Source organism: Carettochelys insculpta, chromosome 23 (assembly GCF_033958435.1).
Source record: "Carettochelys insculpta isolate YL-2023 chromosome 23, ASM3395843v1, whole genome shotgun sequence".
NCBI classification, from domain to species: Eukaryota; Metazoa; Chordata; order Testudines; family Carettochelyidae; genus Carettochelys; species Carettochelys insculpta.
In genome coordinates, this window is record NC_134159.1 from 262,808 (window position 1) to 281,750 (window position 18,943).

General features: G+C 48.8%; 1 protein-coding gene across 15 annotated transcripts in view; it reads right to left on the reverse strand.

The window, feature by feature from the left end:
- Positions 1-18,943, reverse strand: part of EIF4G3 (eukaryotic translation initiation factor 4 gamma 3) — a 505,170-nt gene that overhangs the window by 32,372 nt on the left and 453,855 nt on the right. For all 15 annotated transcript variants that reach the window (XM_074976024.1, XM_074976018.1, XM_074976023.1 and 12 more), the window contains 2 exons: positions 13,904-14,002; positions 9,251-9,397 (listed from right to left, as the gene is read on the reverse strand). In XM_074976024.1, coding sequence (XP_074832125.1) covers positions 9,251-9,397; positions 13,904-14,002 — 246 coding nt within the window. The remainder of the gene's footprint in view (positions 1-9,250; positions 9,398-13,903; positions 14,003-18,943) is intronic.

The window sequence follows — 18,943 nt, forward strand, 5'->3', positions numbered from 1 at the left end:
TGGTGGCTGATTGACCAGTGGCCAGCTTCCAGATTATGATGGTGACCCACTTCTCCAGGGGGCAGGCTGGCTGCATCCGGGTGTCCTGATGATGGAGGGCTGGGGCAAGCCAGTGACATAGCTCCAGAAACATCCACTTTGTCATGTGGAAGTTCCAGACCCAGCAGTCAGTGTCCTAGTCCTCTAGCACAAAGGTGGTCCCACCACTCAGTACTGGTGGGATAGCCCCACAGCTGCCGGATCACCCCGGGAAGGGGTGCGGACGTTGCCACATGCAGGCAGCCTCCAGGATGGTGCCTATGTGGCTGGCCCTCCAGAGCTACTGGAGGATAGTGATAAGCAAAATGGCCAGCAGGCTGACCACAGCCTTAAGGAACTCCCCACTGGGGAGCTGCTGGGGAATCCACAGGGGGTTTCTCAGCGGCTCCGCTATATGCTCAAGGTCTGCAGTGCTGTGTGTCGCAAAGCAGCCCTCAGCATGTACAGGGCAAGGGTGGTGGGAGGGTGGCCTTTAAAGGAGCGGCTGGCTGTAGCCCCTGGCAGGGCTTGTCAGCTGAGGGACCCTGTCTGTGGCATTTCCTGACCCATTCTTTCGAAAGAGTGCCCTGGCCTATATAGACTCTCTTTCAAAAGGCTGGACTGATCTTTCGAAAGAGCAGCTAATGACCTTGATCTGCCTTTTGTGAGTAGCCATACACTTTCAAAAGGCCATCTTTTGGAAGGTAGTTTTCAAAAGGTCACCTTTCGGAATTGCACTGTAGTGTAGAGGTAGCCTGACTGTTTGGCAGGTTTCCTGCTTCTGATTTGTTGTTGTTGATTTGTGTGTCCTAAGCTAGCTGCTCTTCAAGTTCTTTCTTCAGCTGGTTTCTCATACTTTTTACACTTAACTGCCTTTCTGGTTTCCTCACTGCGATCTTACTTCCAATTTGTAAAGGACGATATTTTTCCTCTAGCCACCTGTCTTACTTGACTATTTAGTCATGGTAGAATATTTTTTAGGCGAGGGAGGTAATACCTCAAGTCTGAACCTCTGTTTTGGTGTCTTTTAAACACACTTCTTACAATTTGTAGGCATTGCACTTTGTGACTGTTCCCTTTAATTTTTCTTTAACTAGTTTCCTAATTTTTGTGTAGTTACCCTCTGATGTTAAAAACTGCTGGGGTGCTTTTCTGTGGCACATGTCTCCCTGGAAAGATGGTAAATCTGTATTATGATTATGATTGCTTTTACCAAGCTATTCAGCTATCTTTACCTATATTCCGCTTCACTTTGGACTAAATCAAGAATTGCCTCGCTCCTTCTTGAAAGTGGGGAGGTGCTGCCTTATATACTAAAAATGTACACGCTTGGACTGAGGTGGAGATGGACGTAGGAGATGGATGTGTTGAGAATCTCTGGGTTAGACTAAGAGGGGTAAAAAAACAAGAGTGATGTCCTGCTAGGAGTCTACTACAGGCTGCCTACCCAGGTGGAAGAGGTGGATGAGGGTTTTTTTTAAACAACTAACAAAGTCATGCAGGGCCCCGGATTTGGTGGTGATGGGGGACTTCAACAACTCAGATATATGTTGGGAAACTAATACAGGAGGGCAGAGACTATCCAGTAAGTTCTTGGATTGTATTGGAGACAATTTTTTATTCCAAAAGGTTGAAAAAGCTACCGGGTGAAACTGTTCTAGATTTGATTTTAACTAATAGGGAGGAATTGGTAGAGAACTTGAAAGTGGAAGGCAGCTTGGGTGAAAGCGATCATGAAAATATTGGGTTCACAATTCTGAGGAAGGGTAGAAGGGAAAACAGCAAAACAGAGATAATGGATTTCAGGAGGTCAGATTTTGGTAAACTGAGAGAGCTGGTAGGTAGGGTCCCATGGGAAGCAAAACTGAGGGGAAAAACAACTGAGGAGAGTTGGCAGTTTTTCAAAGGAACATTATTAAGTGCCCAAAAGCAAGCTATCCCACTGTGTAGGAAAGATAGAAAATATGGAAAAAGACCACCTTGGCTTAACCAGGAGATCTTGCATGATCTCAAAATAAAAAAGGAATCATATAAAAAATAGAAACAAGGACAAATTACAAAGGATGAATACAGGCAAACAACACAAGAATGCAGGAGTCAGATTAGAAGGCCTAAGGCACAAAATGAGCTCAAACTAGCTACAGGCATAAAGGGAAACAAGAAGGCTTTTTATAAATTATGTGGCAGACCGCTGCCTGGTAGCTGCAGGAGCCTTCTATAAGGAACGTATGCCAGCTCCTATTGGAGGTCCAGGAGTGGCAGAAGAGGGGGAAGGGGAGGGCCTGGAGGGGGGAAGGTTGCATGTTTTAGGATGGGACATTGATTGGAGAGGGGAGCAGGGGTGGGGGTGGAGGGGGGGACCAGGGTGGGAGTAGGGGCTGGGATGGGAGCAGAGGGGATCTTGGGAGGGGAACTTCCACGGGCGGTGGAAGAGGAGTTGGGGTTAGGGGCAAGGTGCCCACGCGCTCGGCGGCAGGCACCGACGGGGTGGCGGGAATGGTGGTCGGGTCTTCGGGTCCGAGAGGGGAGGGAGGGCATAATGGGAACACCAGTTCTCCTGGGGCGTCCGGGGGCTGGCTGACCCCCGCCGGAAGGGCATCCCCTATGGGCGGGGGGAGGGGCTGCATCCCACGACGTCCCGGAGCAGGGAAGGGTGGCAGTTAAAGTGGGGCTAGTGGATGGGGAGAGGGGGAGTGAGGGAGGTGGGGAGTAGACGGACAGCCTGCAGGCCTCCAATAGGAAGCTGTCCACGACCAGGGCTGCCAGGGTGAGACCCAGGGCCTCAAACTCCTGCGAGAGGAGGGCGAGGCTGAGGCTTACCTCCTCCGGACGCTCCGCAGGGGCAAGTTGGGCAGCAGCCGGAGGGGTGTCGGAGGAGGGCGAGGGAGCGACGGAGGCAGTCTCTGTTTTTTGAGGCTCCGGCTCCGGGGCAGAAGGGGTGGTGTCCTTTGTGGCCGCCGTGGTGACCCCGGCCACCCCCGGCAGGTGGTCAGTGGCCAGGGGTTTGGCGGATGGACTGGGGCTGGCGGCTTTTTTTGGTGCCTTGCGGGGCACGCGTACCCCGTCCTCCGACAGGGTGGGTTGCCAGTTGCGCACACTCCTTTTTTTCTTTTTCTCGCTACTAGCACCCAGTCCTCCGAGGAGGGGGGCTGGGCAGCAGAGGAGGAAGGGCCAAGGGGCTGAGGCAGCAAGGAGGGAGGGAGGAAAGGAGGGGCCGGGACAGCAGGGGGAAGGGACGGCCCGCCCTGGGGTGGGCCCTGCCCAGGTCCTGCCGCCAACCCTGCCTCCCTCTCCTCCGCAGACCCAGCTCTTGTGGCTGCTCGGGCGCCGGCACCCAGTTCTTCTTACCCGGCACCACCAGTTCGGGTGCCCTCCGACGCCCAAGCAGCGATGGATCCATCCAGGATGAGAGGAGGAGGGGCGGTCCCAGGGCCTGTCACGGTCGGAGCGCCGCCGGTCTCATGGCTGGCGCCCCCCGGGTCGGAGGAGGTCCCGGGCTCCTCTTTGCGCCGGGCCAGGGGGCAATCCCTCTGGACGTGCCCCGCTGCCCGGCGCACGAAGCACCGGGCCTCCCCCAGGGTGTAAAAGACCCAGTACTGGGCCCCTTGGTAGGGCACCAGTATAGCCCCCTCCTGGGCCACCCCGCCGTGTGCTGCTGCTGGCGACAGTTGTACTCGAGCTTGCCAGCGGAAGGAAAGCACATGCCTGAGGGTGGGGTCCTTGCAGCCTAGGGGGAGGGGGCTCAGGACCGACAGAGGCTGGCCCAGGGTGGCAAGGAAAGGCAGAAGGGCGGCGTTGGGAAGGAAGGGCGGGACGGAGGAGAACACCATCCGCAAGCCCAGATCTTCCAGCAGCTCCAGGGGCACGTGCACGCCCCCAACCGCCAGGCCCCTCTCCACCGCCTCCTGGGCGGCGGCCTCCGAAGCCAGGAAGAAGACGATCTTCCCGAACATCCGGGAGGCCGCCACCACGGCCGCGGGCCCCACCACTCATGCCAACGCCCGCACGTAGGTTTCCATGTGGGGTGAGGCAGCCACCAGGAGGCAGCGGACTCCGTGCCTCCTGGTGAGCGTGGGGAAGGGGCCACAACCGTTGGGGGTGGTAGTCCTAACGGAGGCAGAAGGAGCAGGGTCCAAGGCGGCGGCAGCCGCCGCCTGGGTGTACAACCTGGGGACCGAAGAATCGGAGCCCCCAGGCGCGGTGGTGGGAACAGGGGGGCAGGGAGAAGGGGGAGCTGCGCCAGATGTTGCAGCAGCTGGGGCAAGAGCCCCAGCCACGGGAGGTTTGGCATTCTGGGCGGGGCTCTTGCCTTTCTTTTTCCCCTGGCCCTTGCAACCCTTTTGGGGGGTCGGGTTCAGGGCGGGGTCACTGGAGGACGCCGCGACGGGGGTGGTAGGAGCCCTGGAGCCTACGCCCGCGCCCTCGGCCGACGAGACGGCAGGGACCCCGGCAGCCCTGGACGAGGACACTGCCATTTCAGAGGTGGAAGGGGTGCCAGTGGAGGGAAGAGGGAGGGGGGCATCGCCAGATGGCCCCCTGGTGGTTGTAGAGGCCATGGTGAGGGGTGCAAGGGCGAGGGAATTTATTGGGGTGGGGCACTTTAAGAAAGAGCGGGGGAGGGGAGGAGGAGAGGAGAAGGGAGGGAGGAAGTGGCTGCCTACCCCTCCCCCACCGGCCAAGCTGAGGACCTGGTCAGGTGGGGGTGGGGCAGGAGGAGAGGGGGATGGAAGGGAGGTGCAAGGGGGCCACAACTCCCAGCACAGGGTGGTAAGCGGCTCCTGCTACTGCACTGGGATGTGTGTTGGGGGGGATTCAATATTTGTAAGTGTGGGGAGGTGAGGGAGTGGAAGGGGAGGGGATCAGGCACCTAACAGAAGAAGGGGGGGGAGCGTGGGCACAAGGAAGCGGGGGCAAGGTGGAAGGGTGGCAAAGCCAACCAAAAGCTGGGGGGCTGGGGGAAGAGTGTGCCCATGGGTGCCTGAGGGTGGGCCACACAACAGCTGCTGCTGCAGGGCCCCACAAGAGCAGGGCAGGGGAGGAGAAAGGGGCAGATGGTTTGGGTGGGGCCCAGATGGGGAAGGCTCTGGCAGCAGCTGGGTGTGTGGGTAGGAGAGGTGGGGAAGGAGGCAGTGGCTGCGGGGGGGGGGGCAGGGACCACACCCTTACACCCCACCCCCAACTATGCAGCCACCCCTGTGGAGCCCGGTGGAGAGGGGCCCCACCCAAACTCACCCCTCTCCCAAGCCACTCCCCAGCAAGCTGTGGAGGGAAGCCCAGCCACCGCCCAAGAAAGCCCCTGACCTCCTCTGAAGCAGTGGTGATGCAGCAGCCAGCAGGTGTAGAAAGGTGGGCCCAAAGTGGGGGCCAGCAGTCTCCTCCCTAAAGGGTGGAAAGGAGGGGGAGGCCCCCCTGCCAAGGGGCAGGGGGCAAGAGTCCTCCCCTCACTCCACCCACCCAGCAGCTCAGGAGGGAACTGCCTGGAAAGGGTGGAGGAGTGGGGGTAGAAAGACGCAGCTGGCCCAAGAAGGGGAATGCGGGTGCTTGAAACAGCCAAGGGCTGTCTGCCCCACTGCACCGTACCTCCCTACGGTGGGGGGTTTCCCCAAGGGGGGGGCACAGTAGCAGCCTTGCAGGAGGCCTACCAAGAGATGCTGGCTCCTATTGGAGGTCCATGGAGTGGGCGGGCACAGCCCGCCCACGACTAAAAGGCCCCTCTTAAAGGGAGAGGGAGCCCATTAAAAGACATGGCCCCAAAAAAGTACGGGGGACAACTAAGGAGAAAACAGGGACGGGAGTGGAGCTCAAAGGTTTAGAATGAGGGAATCAGAAGGGGACACCGAGCAGAGAACCCCGGACAGCGCCCACTGCCCCTCGAAGTTGTCGAGAGAGCCAGTGGACACCGCCCAAAGGAACTCTGCCCGGATTCGTGAGTGGAGAGCGCAGCGGAAATAGGCCCCACAGTCACAGGCTTCCCCCCCCGCCAGCCTCCTCTCCCGGGTGTTTTAAATGGCCACCTTGGCTGTGGCCAGGAGGAGGCTGACGAGGAGGTCCCGCGACTTAGTGGGGCCACGGATAGGGTGTGTCAAGATAAGAAGGTGCGGGGAAAAGTGCAGCCAGAATTTCAATAGAAGATTCTGGAGGAGCCAGAAGAGGGGCTGCAGCCTGGCACACTTAACGTAAATGTGTGCCAGGGTCTCCCTCATGCTGCAAGAGAAGCAGGTGTCGGGGAGGGGGGTGAACCGTGCCAGGTACACGCCCGTGCTCACCGCCCCATGGAGGATTCTCCAGCCAATGTCCCCGGCGGGCCACGGGACCAAGGTATAATAAATGCTGGCCCACTGGGGCTCCCCACCCTCTGAAGGTGATAGAAGGTCCCGCCACTTGTGGTCTGACCATCATCTGATGAAGTGAGTCTGTGCGGAGCGAAAGCTCATGCTCAAAACTTTTCTGTTAGTCTATAAGGTGCCACAGGACCCTTCATTGCTGTTACAGATCCAGACTAACACGGCTACCCCTCCGATACAGGAAAGATAATGGAGCAGGTAATTAAAGAAATCATCTGCAAGCACTTGGAAGGTGGTAAGGTGATAGGGAAGAGCCAGCATGGATTTTTAAAGAACAAATCATGTCAAACCAATCTGATCGCTTTCTTTGATAGGATAACGAGCCTTGTGGATAGGGGAGAAGCAGTAGATGGGGTATACCTAGACATTAGTAAAGCATTTGATATGGTCTCGCATGATATTCTTATAAAAAAACTAGGCAAATACAATTTAGATGAGGCTACCATAAGGTGGGTGCATAACTAGCTGGATAACCATACTCAGAGAGTAGTTCTTAATGGTTCCCAATCCTGCTGGAAAAGTATAACAAGTGGGGTTCCGCAGGAGTCTGTGTTAGGACTGGTTCTGTTCAATGTCTTCATCAATGATTTAGATATTGGCATAGAAAGTACACTTATTACGTTTGCAGATGATACCAAGCTGGGAGGGGTTGCAACTGCTTTGGGGGATAGGGTCAAGATTCAAAATGATCTGGATATATTGAAGAAATGGTCTGAGGTAAACAGGATGAAGTTTAATAAGGACAGATGCAAAGTGCTCCTCTTGGGAAGGAACAATCAGTTTCACACATACAGAATGGGGAGAGACTGTCTAGGAACGACTACAGCAGAAAGGGATCTAGGGGTTATAGTGGACCACAAGCTAAATATGAGTCAACAGTGTGATCTGTTGCAAAAAAAGCAAACATGATTCTGGGATGCATTAACAGGTGTGTTGCGAACAAGACACGAGAAGTCATTCTTCCGCTCTACTCTGCGCTGGTTAGGCCTCACCTGGAGTATTGTGTCCAGTTCTGGGCACCGCACTTCAAGAAAGATGTGGAGAAATTAGAGAGGGTCCAGAAAAGAGCGACAAGAATGATTAAAGGTCTAGAGAATGTGACCTATGAAGAAAGGCTGAAAGAATTGGGCTTGTTTAGTCTGGAAAAGAGAAGATTGAGGGGAGACATGATAGTGGATTTCAGGTATCTAAAAGGGTGTCATAAGGAGGAGGGAGAAAACTTGTTCTTCTTGGCCTCTGACGATAGAACAAGAGGCAATGGACTTAAACTGCAGCAAGGGAGGTTTAGGTTGGAAAAAGTTCCTAACTGTCAGGGTGGTCAAACAGTGGAATAAATTGCCAAGGGAGGTTGTGGAATCTGCATCGCTGGAGATATTTAAGAACAGGTTAGATAGATGTTTATCAGGGATGGTTTAGACAGTACTTGGTCCTGCCATTGGGGAAGGGGGCTGGACTTGATGGCCTCTCGAGGTCCTTTCCAGTCCTAGTGTTCTCTGCTTCTCTGCTTCTGCATTCCAGCACAAGCTGCTGCAAGAAGTTATTTATGGTGTCTAGAAAATTTATTTCCATATTCCTTCCCAAGGTGACATATACCTAGTCAATATGATGATAGCTGAACACCCGCCCCCCATTAGTATTGTGCTTTATGCCTTTGTAGCCTCTCTAATCTTCTTGAGCATTTTACCATCACCATCCATTTCAAGTGATTGTAGTACATTCCTACTGGCATGCTCTTACTATCCAAACTTATGTATCTGATGAAGCGGGTCTTTGCCCACAAAAGCTGATGCTCCAAAATATCTGTTAGTCTATAAGGTGCCACAGGACTTCTTGTTGTTTTATCCAAACTTAACAATTCTATAGAACAGACTGATTCATTTAAGATTTTTACTATTGTTGACTCTCTTTTTTTCACATATTGTGCCACTTCCCACCAACACAAACTTCTGTGTCATTTCTCTATATTTTTACCCTGGTATTACTATGACTCACTGATTCCACCAAGTTTCCGTGATGCATATTATATCAATAGGATAAATCTGGATTTAGTATCATTTCAGACACAGAGGTTGAAATCTTGTTTAAAGGATATGCTCAGATAGAAAAGAGACTGTGGGTGAGTGGAGACTTTTATACACTTGATTTGAAAATGCTGGAACAGAGTGGGTGGGACCCACAAACACATCCCCAGTTGGTAAATGTTTCAAAAGAGTTCCATTCTTTCATGAGATACCAAACCATCTCCTAATGGGGCACAGATAACGTCAGGAAGGACCAACCAATTTCACTCAATACTTGGGAAAGAGACTGTTTCACAAAATTATACATTTAAACAGGCCATTGTCAAATAATTAACCTTCAAAATAAAGATGCATATAAATTTAAGAGAATTTTACAGAAGTTAACATTTTCTTCCTGCAAATATATATTGCTCTCCTGTGCTTAGAATAGAGATAAAATTGAAATGGCCATTTTCTACTGTAAGTGTACTGAATCTAACTGTTCCAAAACCTCTGGTGGGAAAGAACTTAAGATGTCCAGGCATAGGATGGATGCTTTTTGGGAGTTTAAAAATAATTTGATCTGAAGAATGCACAGTGATCAACAGAATAAATTTTGTGTCCCTTGTCCAGAGATGAACTGGTGGTGGTTACGAACACTTCTGCTTGGTTCCATGAAGTCTGGAAGTTGTGCAGCAGCAGAAGTGCTATTGTGTAACAGTGACTAAATCTTATGACTAGCACTTTGCTATATACCTGAAGAGCCAATATCAGACTGGGGTGGGCAGTGCAGGGACGTAAAACAAAGAGGTGGCAGGAGATACAGGCGATAGTTTATAAAGATGGTTAATGCACTGTACATAGACACGGTGAAAACAGACTTTATACCTCTACCCAATCGAAGATTTGTTCATCATTCGCCTTATCCTCAATAATGAGTTTTTCCAGCTGTTTGTTCAGCTCATCAGCAGAAAGTTCCTCCTCTGAAAGTGCATCTGAGGGACTGGAACAATCAGATACTGTGAAGTCCAACTTCTGAAACATGAAAAGTTATGGGGAATGATTAACTACGCTTTTCTACACTGAATCATAGGAAGGCAAAAGAACAAGCATCACTTTATTATTCTCTTTTATCATTATAAGACATGTAGATATGTCCCCCCTTTCATTTCAAAGAATCATGGGACAATTTACAAATAAGACACTGACCTACAAACTATTCTGAGGGATCACTTCAACAAGCAAGGAAATGCAGGCAACTTTGAAGAAAAAAGTGGCACAGCGTAACTCTACACGACACCTTCACCCATGAAGTTGCCTAAAACTACAGCAAGTCAGAATGCAATTACAAGTTGAATGTCTCTGGTCCAGGACTATATGGTCCAGCAACATCCATGGCCTGACAGAACAAGTTCTGCTGGATCAGAGACCTGGTGGCTGGCAGTGGGGGGCCAGCTGGGAGCAGAGCTGCATGGGTGGCCAGAAGACCTGCTGGGAGCATGGCCAGGGCTGTGAGCAGAGCCAATCTGGTGTCTGGGGAGCTGGTGACCTTACCTGGGGCCCAGAGGGGAGCTGGTCCAGCAACAAGAGAGCTGGGAGCAGAGATGGTTTAGCGGCCAGGAGCCTGTCTGGGAGTTTGGGAGCAAAGCCAGTCTCACATCTGGGGGGCCAGCAGCCAGGAGTGGAATTGTGCTGTGAGGCTAGTGGGAGGGTGGTGAGAACTGGCTTGCCCTGGCTTGGCAAACTCCCTCATTTGGAACTGGCTGGGTCCCGAGTGTGCCAGACCAAGGAAGTCCAATGTGTACCAGATTTGAAATTTGGTCAGGAAGCTAAGACTACTAAATTATTCTTGCAAAATGAGACATAAGATCTATAATAATCACTAGCTCTCAGTCCCTGGTTTTATATTGCAATTCCCATAGCACAGTACTCACTGTTCAGAACTGATTCAAAGGAAAAGTGACATTATTTAATCACAGAATCACAAGGCTGGAGGGCACCTCAGCAGGTCATCTAGTCCAGCCCCCTACTTCAAGAAGGATCAACCCCCACTAAGTCATCCCAGCCAGGACCTTGTCAAGCCAGGACTTAAAAACCTCAAGGGATGAAGAATCCACCAAGTCTCTAGGCAACGCATTCCAATGCTTCACCACCCTCCTGGGGAAGTAGTTTTCCCTATTATCTAACCTACACTTCTCCGTCTTCAACTTCAGACCATTACTCCTTTTTCTGCCATCTGACATCACTGAGAACAGTTTCTCACCCTCCTTTCTAGATCTCCCTTTCAAGAAGTTGAAGGCTGCCATTAAATCACCATATGTCTTCTCTTCCACAAACTAAACAAGCCCAAATCCCTCAGCCTATGCTCATAGGTCTTGTGCTCCAGCCCCTTAATCATTTTTGTTGCCCTCCACTGAACCTGCTCCAGCAAATCCACATCCTGGGGGCCCAAAACTAGACATAATATTCCAGATGTGGCCTCACCAGTGCTGAATAGAGAGGAACCACCACTTCTCTAGATCTGCTCAAAATGCTCCTCCTAATGCACCCCAGTATGCCGTTAGCCTTCTTGGCTACAAGGGCATGCTGTTTACTCATATCCAGCCTTTCATCAACCATAATCCCTAAGGTCCCTTTCTGTTGTACTGCTGCTGAGCCAGCTGGTCCCCAGCCTATAACAATGCTTGGGATTCTTCTGCCCCAGGTACAGGACTCTACATTTCTTCTTGTTGAATCACATCAGATTTCTTTGGGCCCAGTCCCACAATTTATCCAGGTCACTCTGGATTCTCCCTCCAGCGTATCTACCTCTCTCCCTAGTTTTGTGTCATCTGCAAACTTGCTGAGGGTGCAATCCAGTCCCTCATCCAGGTCATTAATAAAGATGTTGAACAACACTGGCCCCAGAACCGAGCCTTGCGGCACTCCACTGGAAACTGACTACCATCCAGATATCGAGCCACTGACCACTACCCGTTGAGCCCAACTGTCAAGCCAGCTTTCTATCCATCTTATAGTCCAAGGATCCAATCCATATTTCCTTAACTTATGGACAAGAATGTTGTGGGAGACTGTACCAAAAGCTTTGCTGAAGTCAAGATATATCACATCCATTGACAGAGCCTGTTAACTCGTCATAGAAGTTAATCAGATTGATCAGGCAGGACTTGCCCCTGGTGAATCCATGTTGGCTACCTTTGATCACTTTCCCCTCTTCCAAGTGCTCCAAAATGGATGCCTTGAGGATGCCCTCCATTATCTTCCTAGGGATTGCAGTAAGACTGACCAGTCTATAGTTCCCTGGATTGTCCTTCTTTCCTTTTTTAAAGATGGGCACTACGTTTGCCTTCTTCCAGTCATCCGGTATCTCCCCTGATCTCCAAGAGTCTTCAAGGATAATGGCCAAAGGTTCAGCAATGACATCTGTTAATTCCCTCAATACCCTCGGGTGCATTAAAGCCAGACCCATGGATTTGTGTACATCTCGTTTTTCTAGATAGCTCAGAACTTGTTCCTTCCCCGCAGATGGTTGCCCTCCACCTTCCCATACTGCACTGTCTAGGACTGCCATGTGGAAGTTGACTTTGTCTGTGAAGACTGAGGCAAAAAAAGCATTGAGTACTTCAGCTTTTCCTGCATCATCTGTCATTAGGTTACCTCTGTCATCCAGTAACTGCCCCACACCTTCTCCGATGACTCATTTATTGTTAACGTGCCTGTAGAAACCCTTCTTGTTACTCTTCGCATCCCTTGCCAGCTGCAGTTCCAATTGTGCTTTTGCTTTCTTGATTACTCCCTGGCATTCTCCAGCTGTATGTTTATACTCCTCCTTAGTCAACTGTCCATATTTCCATTTCTTGTATGCATCCTTTCTGAGTTTAAGCTGACTAAGGATTTCCCTGTTAAGTCAAGCTGGTTGTCTACCATGTTTGCACTTCTTACTATGCAGTGGGATGATTTGTTCCTGTGCCTTCAGTAAGACTTCTTTAAAATACTGCCAGTTCTCTTGAACTCTTTTCCCCTTCATCTTCGTTTCCCAAGGGATCCTGCTCATCAGTTCCCTCAGGGAGTTGAAGTCTGCTCTTTTGAAATCAAGTGCCTGTATGTTACTGCTCACCTGTCTTCCTTTTGCCCGGATCCTGAAATCTACGATCGCATGGTTGCTGCAGCCCAGGTTTCCAACAACTTCTGTTTCTCCTACTAGTTCTTTCCTGATTGTGAGCAGCAGGTAAAGTTGTGCACGTCCCCTGGTCGGTTCCTTCAGCGCTTGTCCCAGGAAGTTATCCCCTACATTCTGCAAAAAACTTCCTGGACTGTCTGTGCGCTGCTGTATTGGTCTCCCAACAAATGTCCGGATGATTAAAGTCTCCCATGAGAACCAGGGCCTGTGATTTGGAAGCTTCACTTAGCTGTCTGAAGAAAGCCCCATCTCTCTCATCTCCCTAATCTGGTGGTCTATAGCAGACACCAACTACAACATCACCTCTCAAGTATCAGAGAGGGAGCCATGTTAGTCTGTAGCTTCGAGAACAACAAAAAGTCTTGTGGCACCTTATAGACTAACAGAAATTTTGGAGCATCAGCTTTCATGGGCAAAGACCCACTTCATCAGATACATGAGAGTCTTTGCCCACAAAAACCTATGCTCCAAAATTTCTGTTAGTCTATAAGGTGCCACAAGACTTTTTGTTTAACATCACCTCTGTTACTTCTGCCTCTAAGCTTAACCCAAAGCCACTCAACTGGATTTTCTCGCTGCTTATACTGGAGCTCTGAGCTATCATACTGCTCCCTCACATAGAGTGCAACTCCTCCTTTTCTCCCGTTTGTTCTTCCTAAACAGTTTATAATCTTCCATCACTCACATTGCTTTCAAGCATTTCTTTGGTATCTTTCACCAAATGTGCTGACTAAATCCAGGCCTTTTTACCAGGAGGGGGGTGTTTTAAGGGGGCAGTTGCCCCAGGTTATGGAAATTCAAAGTGGCCTGGGACTCCTGGCCCTTTAAATCCCTGTTGCCATGCCGCACACTCCACATGGCTCCAGAGGTGCTGAAACAATTTGTATACTGCGGGTGCTGAGAGCCACTAAGCCACCCTGTAACTCCTGCATATAATGGAAACTGTTTAAATAAAGCCAGAAGTGCAGCAGAATCTCTCATACCCTTAGTTCCAGCACCTCCACATGCCTCCGAGGGCTGGGAGGAAGGAACACTCAGAGCGGCGAGCTGAGCAATGAAGAGGGCTGGATACCCCAGTTCTGCCCCTTCTGCCGAAGCCTCGCACCTTCTGGGGGTATGCAGCCGGCCTTTTTCCAAACCTTGCCCAGAGAACTTCGAAAGCTGACAGAACCTAATCTCAATGACTGGAGTACCTCATCTTCATGTTCCATTTTGACAGTATTTAGGAACTGAACTGAAATGAACAACTAGGACTCAAAGCAAAAATGAAAAAAAATGAATAAAATACACACCAATGGGCCAAATATATCTTACAGAATACATCCGGGCTGGTCTCCAGCCAAAACTTGCTTTCAACTCACCTGTTCAATGAGAAAGGTATGTACATCCTCCCCTTCAGGTAAGTAGTCCTTCCAACTGAGGCCAGCCTCCCTCCATAAGGCTTCTACTTTCTTATGGCTCTAAAAAACAAAGCAATTTGTTCATTCTTTAAATCTGAAGAGAAAAGCACACAAGCTTAAACAGGGGGGAAAGGTGCTGCTGCATGAAGAGAAAACCACAATCATTTAGCCATCGAAAATATGCCTAGTCATAACGCAAACACTTCTGGAAAGGGTATTATATATCACTTCTCCAGCACATGCTCTCTTTTACAGATAAATGTTTTATCTTGTAAGATGCTCAGATGTCACAATGATGTGTAATAAATATGGCTGGCTTGATGTGATATATGGGATTTGTAACAACATGATCAAAGATCTTCTACAATACAGAACTGGGTCTCAAAAGACCTGGGTATTACTTCTAGCTCTGCCACTGACTTGCTGTGTCATAGCAAAAATTACTGCTCTTTCTGTCCATCTAAATGAATAAAGTTAGAGCATATTAATGTTAGAAAAATCATGTTTACATGGATATCTTCTCTACAGAGATCAGTCCTCCAAGTCGTGTGTGACATCAAGGTCATAGATTAAATCCTACAATTCACTGTAAATCTATGGAAAATTATATTTACAACATATATAGTACAACCTTCTGCATTTAACAGTCCAATAGACTTCATATCCAACTATTCAGAATTTCCCAGAACAGAAATATATATTGTAAACAATACTGTAGGTAATGATTATAATAAGCTCTTCTTTAGTGCCTTCCACCCAAGACTCTCACAATACTTTGCAAATATCAATTACCTAGAAGTTTACAAGGCATTGCCCAGGTCCTTAACTCAAATTATTTTTTCCCTTTTGAAAAATAAAATGAAAATGCACATGCTTCATTTAAATCATTGGTCTGGGGTGGAGCTGAGGATGAGGAATTCAGTATGCGGGCTGGCCCGGAGAGAGAGAACTACACCAGTCCTCTCATCACAGCAGCTTGGGGTCAGGTGACAAGCTCTTCTTCATGGCTGCTGCAGCTCCAATGGGCACAGAAGGGGAAGGGATGTATGTCCCCTGGATGGGACAGGTCCAGATTCATCTGCTCCCTGTGCTCCCCAGCCAGAGTAAGGAATGTAGCAAACAACACTTTCCCATGGCACCCCGAGGAAGAGGGCTAGCCAGCAGTATTCTTATATGAATCACGGGGTGAGCTTCAGGCCCCCTCCCCATCTTCCCTAAAGGGTGCCAGCGTGGTGAGAGGCTTGGACCTGGGGCAGCCCTGGAGCGGGATGTAGGAAACATGCCCCCTGCCAGCCCCTTTCACCTAGCCAGTGACTTTCTCCAGCCAGCCCCTTTCACCTAGTTGGTGATTCTGTCTCTCTTCTTTACTTGAGCAGGGGCTCATATTCCTGTTCCTCCACCAATGTAATATATGCCATCATACACAGAATCACAGGCCTGGAAGGGACCTCAAGAGCTCATCAACTCCAGTCCCCTGCTTCAAGCAGGATCAACCCCAACAAAGTCATCCCAACCACGACTATGTCAAGACAGGACTTAAAAACCTCTAGGGATGGAGATTCCACCACCTCTCTAGGCAACACATTCCAGTGCTTCACCACCCTCCTGGTGAAGTAGTTTTTCCTGATATCCAACCTACTCCTCTCCTTCTGTAACTTCAGACTTTGTTCTACCATCTGTCACCACTGAGAACAGTTTTTCTCCATCCTCTTTAGAGCTCCCCTTCACGAAGTTGAAGGCTGCTATCAAATCATCCTTCAGTCTTCTCTTCTGCAAACTAAATAAGCCCAAATCCCTCAGCCTCTCCTCACAGATCATGTGCTCCAGCCCTTTAACCATTTTTGTTGCCCTTCATCGAACCTGCTCCAGCACATACACATCCTTTCTATACTGGGGGGCCCAAAACTGGACATACATATACCTATCTCATAGAGCTGGAAGGGACCTTAAGAGGTCATTGAGTCCAGTCCCCTGAGCTCACAGCAGGACCTATTACCATCCCTGACAGATTTTTTTTTAATCTACTTGCCCCAGACCCCTAAATAGCCCCCTCAAGGGCTGAGCTCACAACCCTGAGTTTAGCAGGCCAATGCTCTAACCAGAGAGCAACCTCTACCACGTGCCAGCAATGCCTCTCTGCTATGTAGACTGGACAAACTGGACAATCAGTTCACCAAAGAATTACTAATCCTGGAATTTTACCCTCCAACAAAACCTGTTGCCAACTCTGTACACATACTTACTCTGGAGACACCATCACTGGACCTAAGCATGTCAGTTATACGATCAGGGGCCCACATCTCTGTACCTCTACCAATGTAATATATGCCATCATTTGCCAGCAATGCCCCTCCACCATGTATATTGGACAGACCGGACAATCACTTTGCCAAAGAATTAATGAACACAAATCAGACATTAGGAATTTGAAACCACATAAACTGGTCACTGAGCATTTCAATGGAGCAGGCCATAGCATTCAAGACCTGAAAACCTGCATTCTGAAAGAGACTTTAACTTCACACTACAAAGGGAGACATATGAATTGGAGGTCATTCTCAAGTTTAATATGTCACACCTAGGTCTCAACAAAGATATAAATTACCTTATACATTACCAGGACAGTTTCCCCATCTTTGATATTGGTAGTGATCTCAGGCAAACCACTTACATTTATAGATACTTGTTGTAAGTAATTTTCTTCCCTCTCTTCCCCTCCTTCGCTCCCCACTTCTGTCCTCTGTAGCTGATTTGTGAGTTTTCATTTAATTTTTCCTATCTTTCTGTTAAATTCTCATCATTCAGTTTACTTTTATCAGAATTTTCCACATCTGAAGAAGCTCATCCCCCTAGTCTATGACCAATCCCAACTAAATTATCCCAGCCAGGGCCTTCTCAAGCCAGGACTTAAAAATCTCCAGGGATGGAGCTTCCACCACCTTTCTAAGTAACTCAATTCTTGTTCGTCACCACACCCTTAGTGAAACAGTTTTTCCTAATATTCAACCTAGACCTCCCCCAATGCAACTTGACACCATTTCTCCTCATTTTGTCATCTATCACCATTGAGAACAGCCTCTCTCCACCCTCTTTGGACCCTTGCCCTGCTTTCAGGTAGTTGACGGCTGCTTTCAAATCCCCACCACTCTTCTCTTCTGTAGACTAAATAAACCCAAATCCCTCAGCCTCTCCTCATAAGTCATATGCTTCAATTTCCTAATAATTTTTGTTGTCCTCCGCCAGACTCTCTCCAGTGCTCTCACATCGTTTCTGTAATGGCGAGCCCAGAATTGGATGCACTACTCCAGATGTGGCCTCACCCGTGCCGAATAAAGGGGAATAATCACTTCCACAGATCTGCCGGCAGTGCTCCTACTAATGCACCCTGATATGCCATTAGCCTTCTTGACTACAAGTGCACACTGTTTACCCATATCCAGCTTCTTATCCACTGTAATTCCCAGGTCCTTTTCTGACACACTGTTGCTTAGCCAGTTGGCCCTGAGCCTGTAAGAGTGCTTTGGATTTTTTTGCCCCAAGTGCAGGACTCTGTACTTGTCCTTGTTGAACCTCATCAAATTTCCTTTGGCTCAATCCTCCAATTTTTTCTAGGTCACTCTGGACCCTATCCGTACCCTCCCTTCGCTTAGTGTCATCCACAAACTTGCTGAGGGTGTAATCCATCCCCTCCACCAAGATAATTCACAAAGATGTTGAACAAAACCAGCCCCAGAACTGGCCCTGGGGGCATTCCACTTGGTACCAACAATCAAGCCGTTGATCACTACCCGCTGAGCTCCATGATCTTGCCATCTTTCTGTCCACCTTACAGTCCATTTATCCAATCCATATTACTTTAACTGGCTGGCAAGAATACTGTGGGAGACCATAACAAAAGCTTTGCTAAAGTGAAGGTACATCACATCTACCACCTTCCCAATATCCCTGGAGCCAGGTATCTTGTCAGAGAAGGCAGACAGGTGGATCAGGCATGACTAGCCCGTGATGAATCCACATTGACTATTCCTGATCACTTTCCTCTCTTCCCAGTGCTTCAAAATTAATTCCTTGAGGATCCCCTCCGTGATTTTTCCAGAGACTGAGGTATGGCTGACAGGTCTGTAGTTCCCTGGATTCTCCTTCTTCCCTTTTAAAAGATGGGTAACACATTTGCCTTTTTCCAATCATCCCAGATTGTGATGAGTTTTCAAAGATAAATGGTCAGCTTTCAAATATTATGATTTTACAAGAAGTAAAATCCAGACGTATCTCATTTTCCTGGGAAAAACATCCTCTTAGCATAACTTAAGGCAAGTTAAGAGTAAGTTGTATACCAAATTTGATAGTCCTAGTTCTTACTGTTTAGGAGGACTACTTGAACAGACAGATGGGACAGACGAACAAACTGTCTCAAATATATAGTCGATTAAGCCTCACAACACATTTGGTATGGTATTATCCTCATTTTACTGCTGGATTTTTTAGGATGTCTAAAATATAGACTTCAAGATGAACGTGGCCCGATTAACACAGGCAGATTACAGAAGTGAGTGGGAGCTTCTTGTCCTCAGTATCTTTGAGACTCAAGCCTCAGTTTTAGGTAACTAAATATGGAGTTAGATACCTGACTTTAAAAACTCAGCTTTGAAAATTTTGGCACACATGACTTATCTAAGATCGTGACAGAAATGTGGCAAAGCAAGAAATAGAACCCAGATCTTCTGACTAGGCTTGTGCTTTAACCAAGAGATCATGGCTCTTTCTCCTGTTCTTCTCTCATATGATATAGAGAAAATGACAATCCACAGTCCATACGAGCAGCAAACTACCAATTTTAAAAATATGAAATACTAGGTTCTAACTACATTAAGGATATGTAGCATGGAAAAGCTTCTGGAACAAATGACCTCATTTGAAAGCATGCTTTGAAAAGGTAGTGAGAGATTTCATGGGGTTGAGCTTCTAAGACTATACAAAATGAGTAATTTGTCCTGACCATAG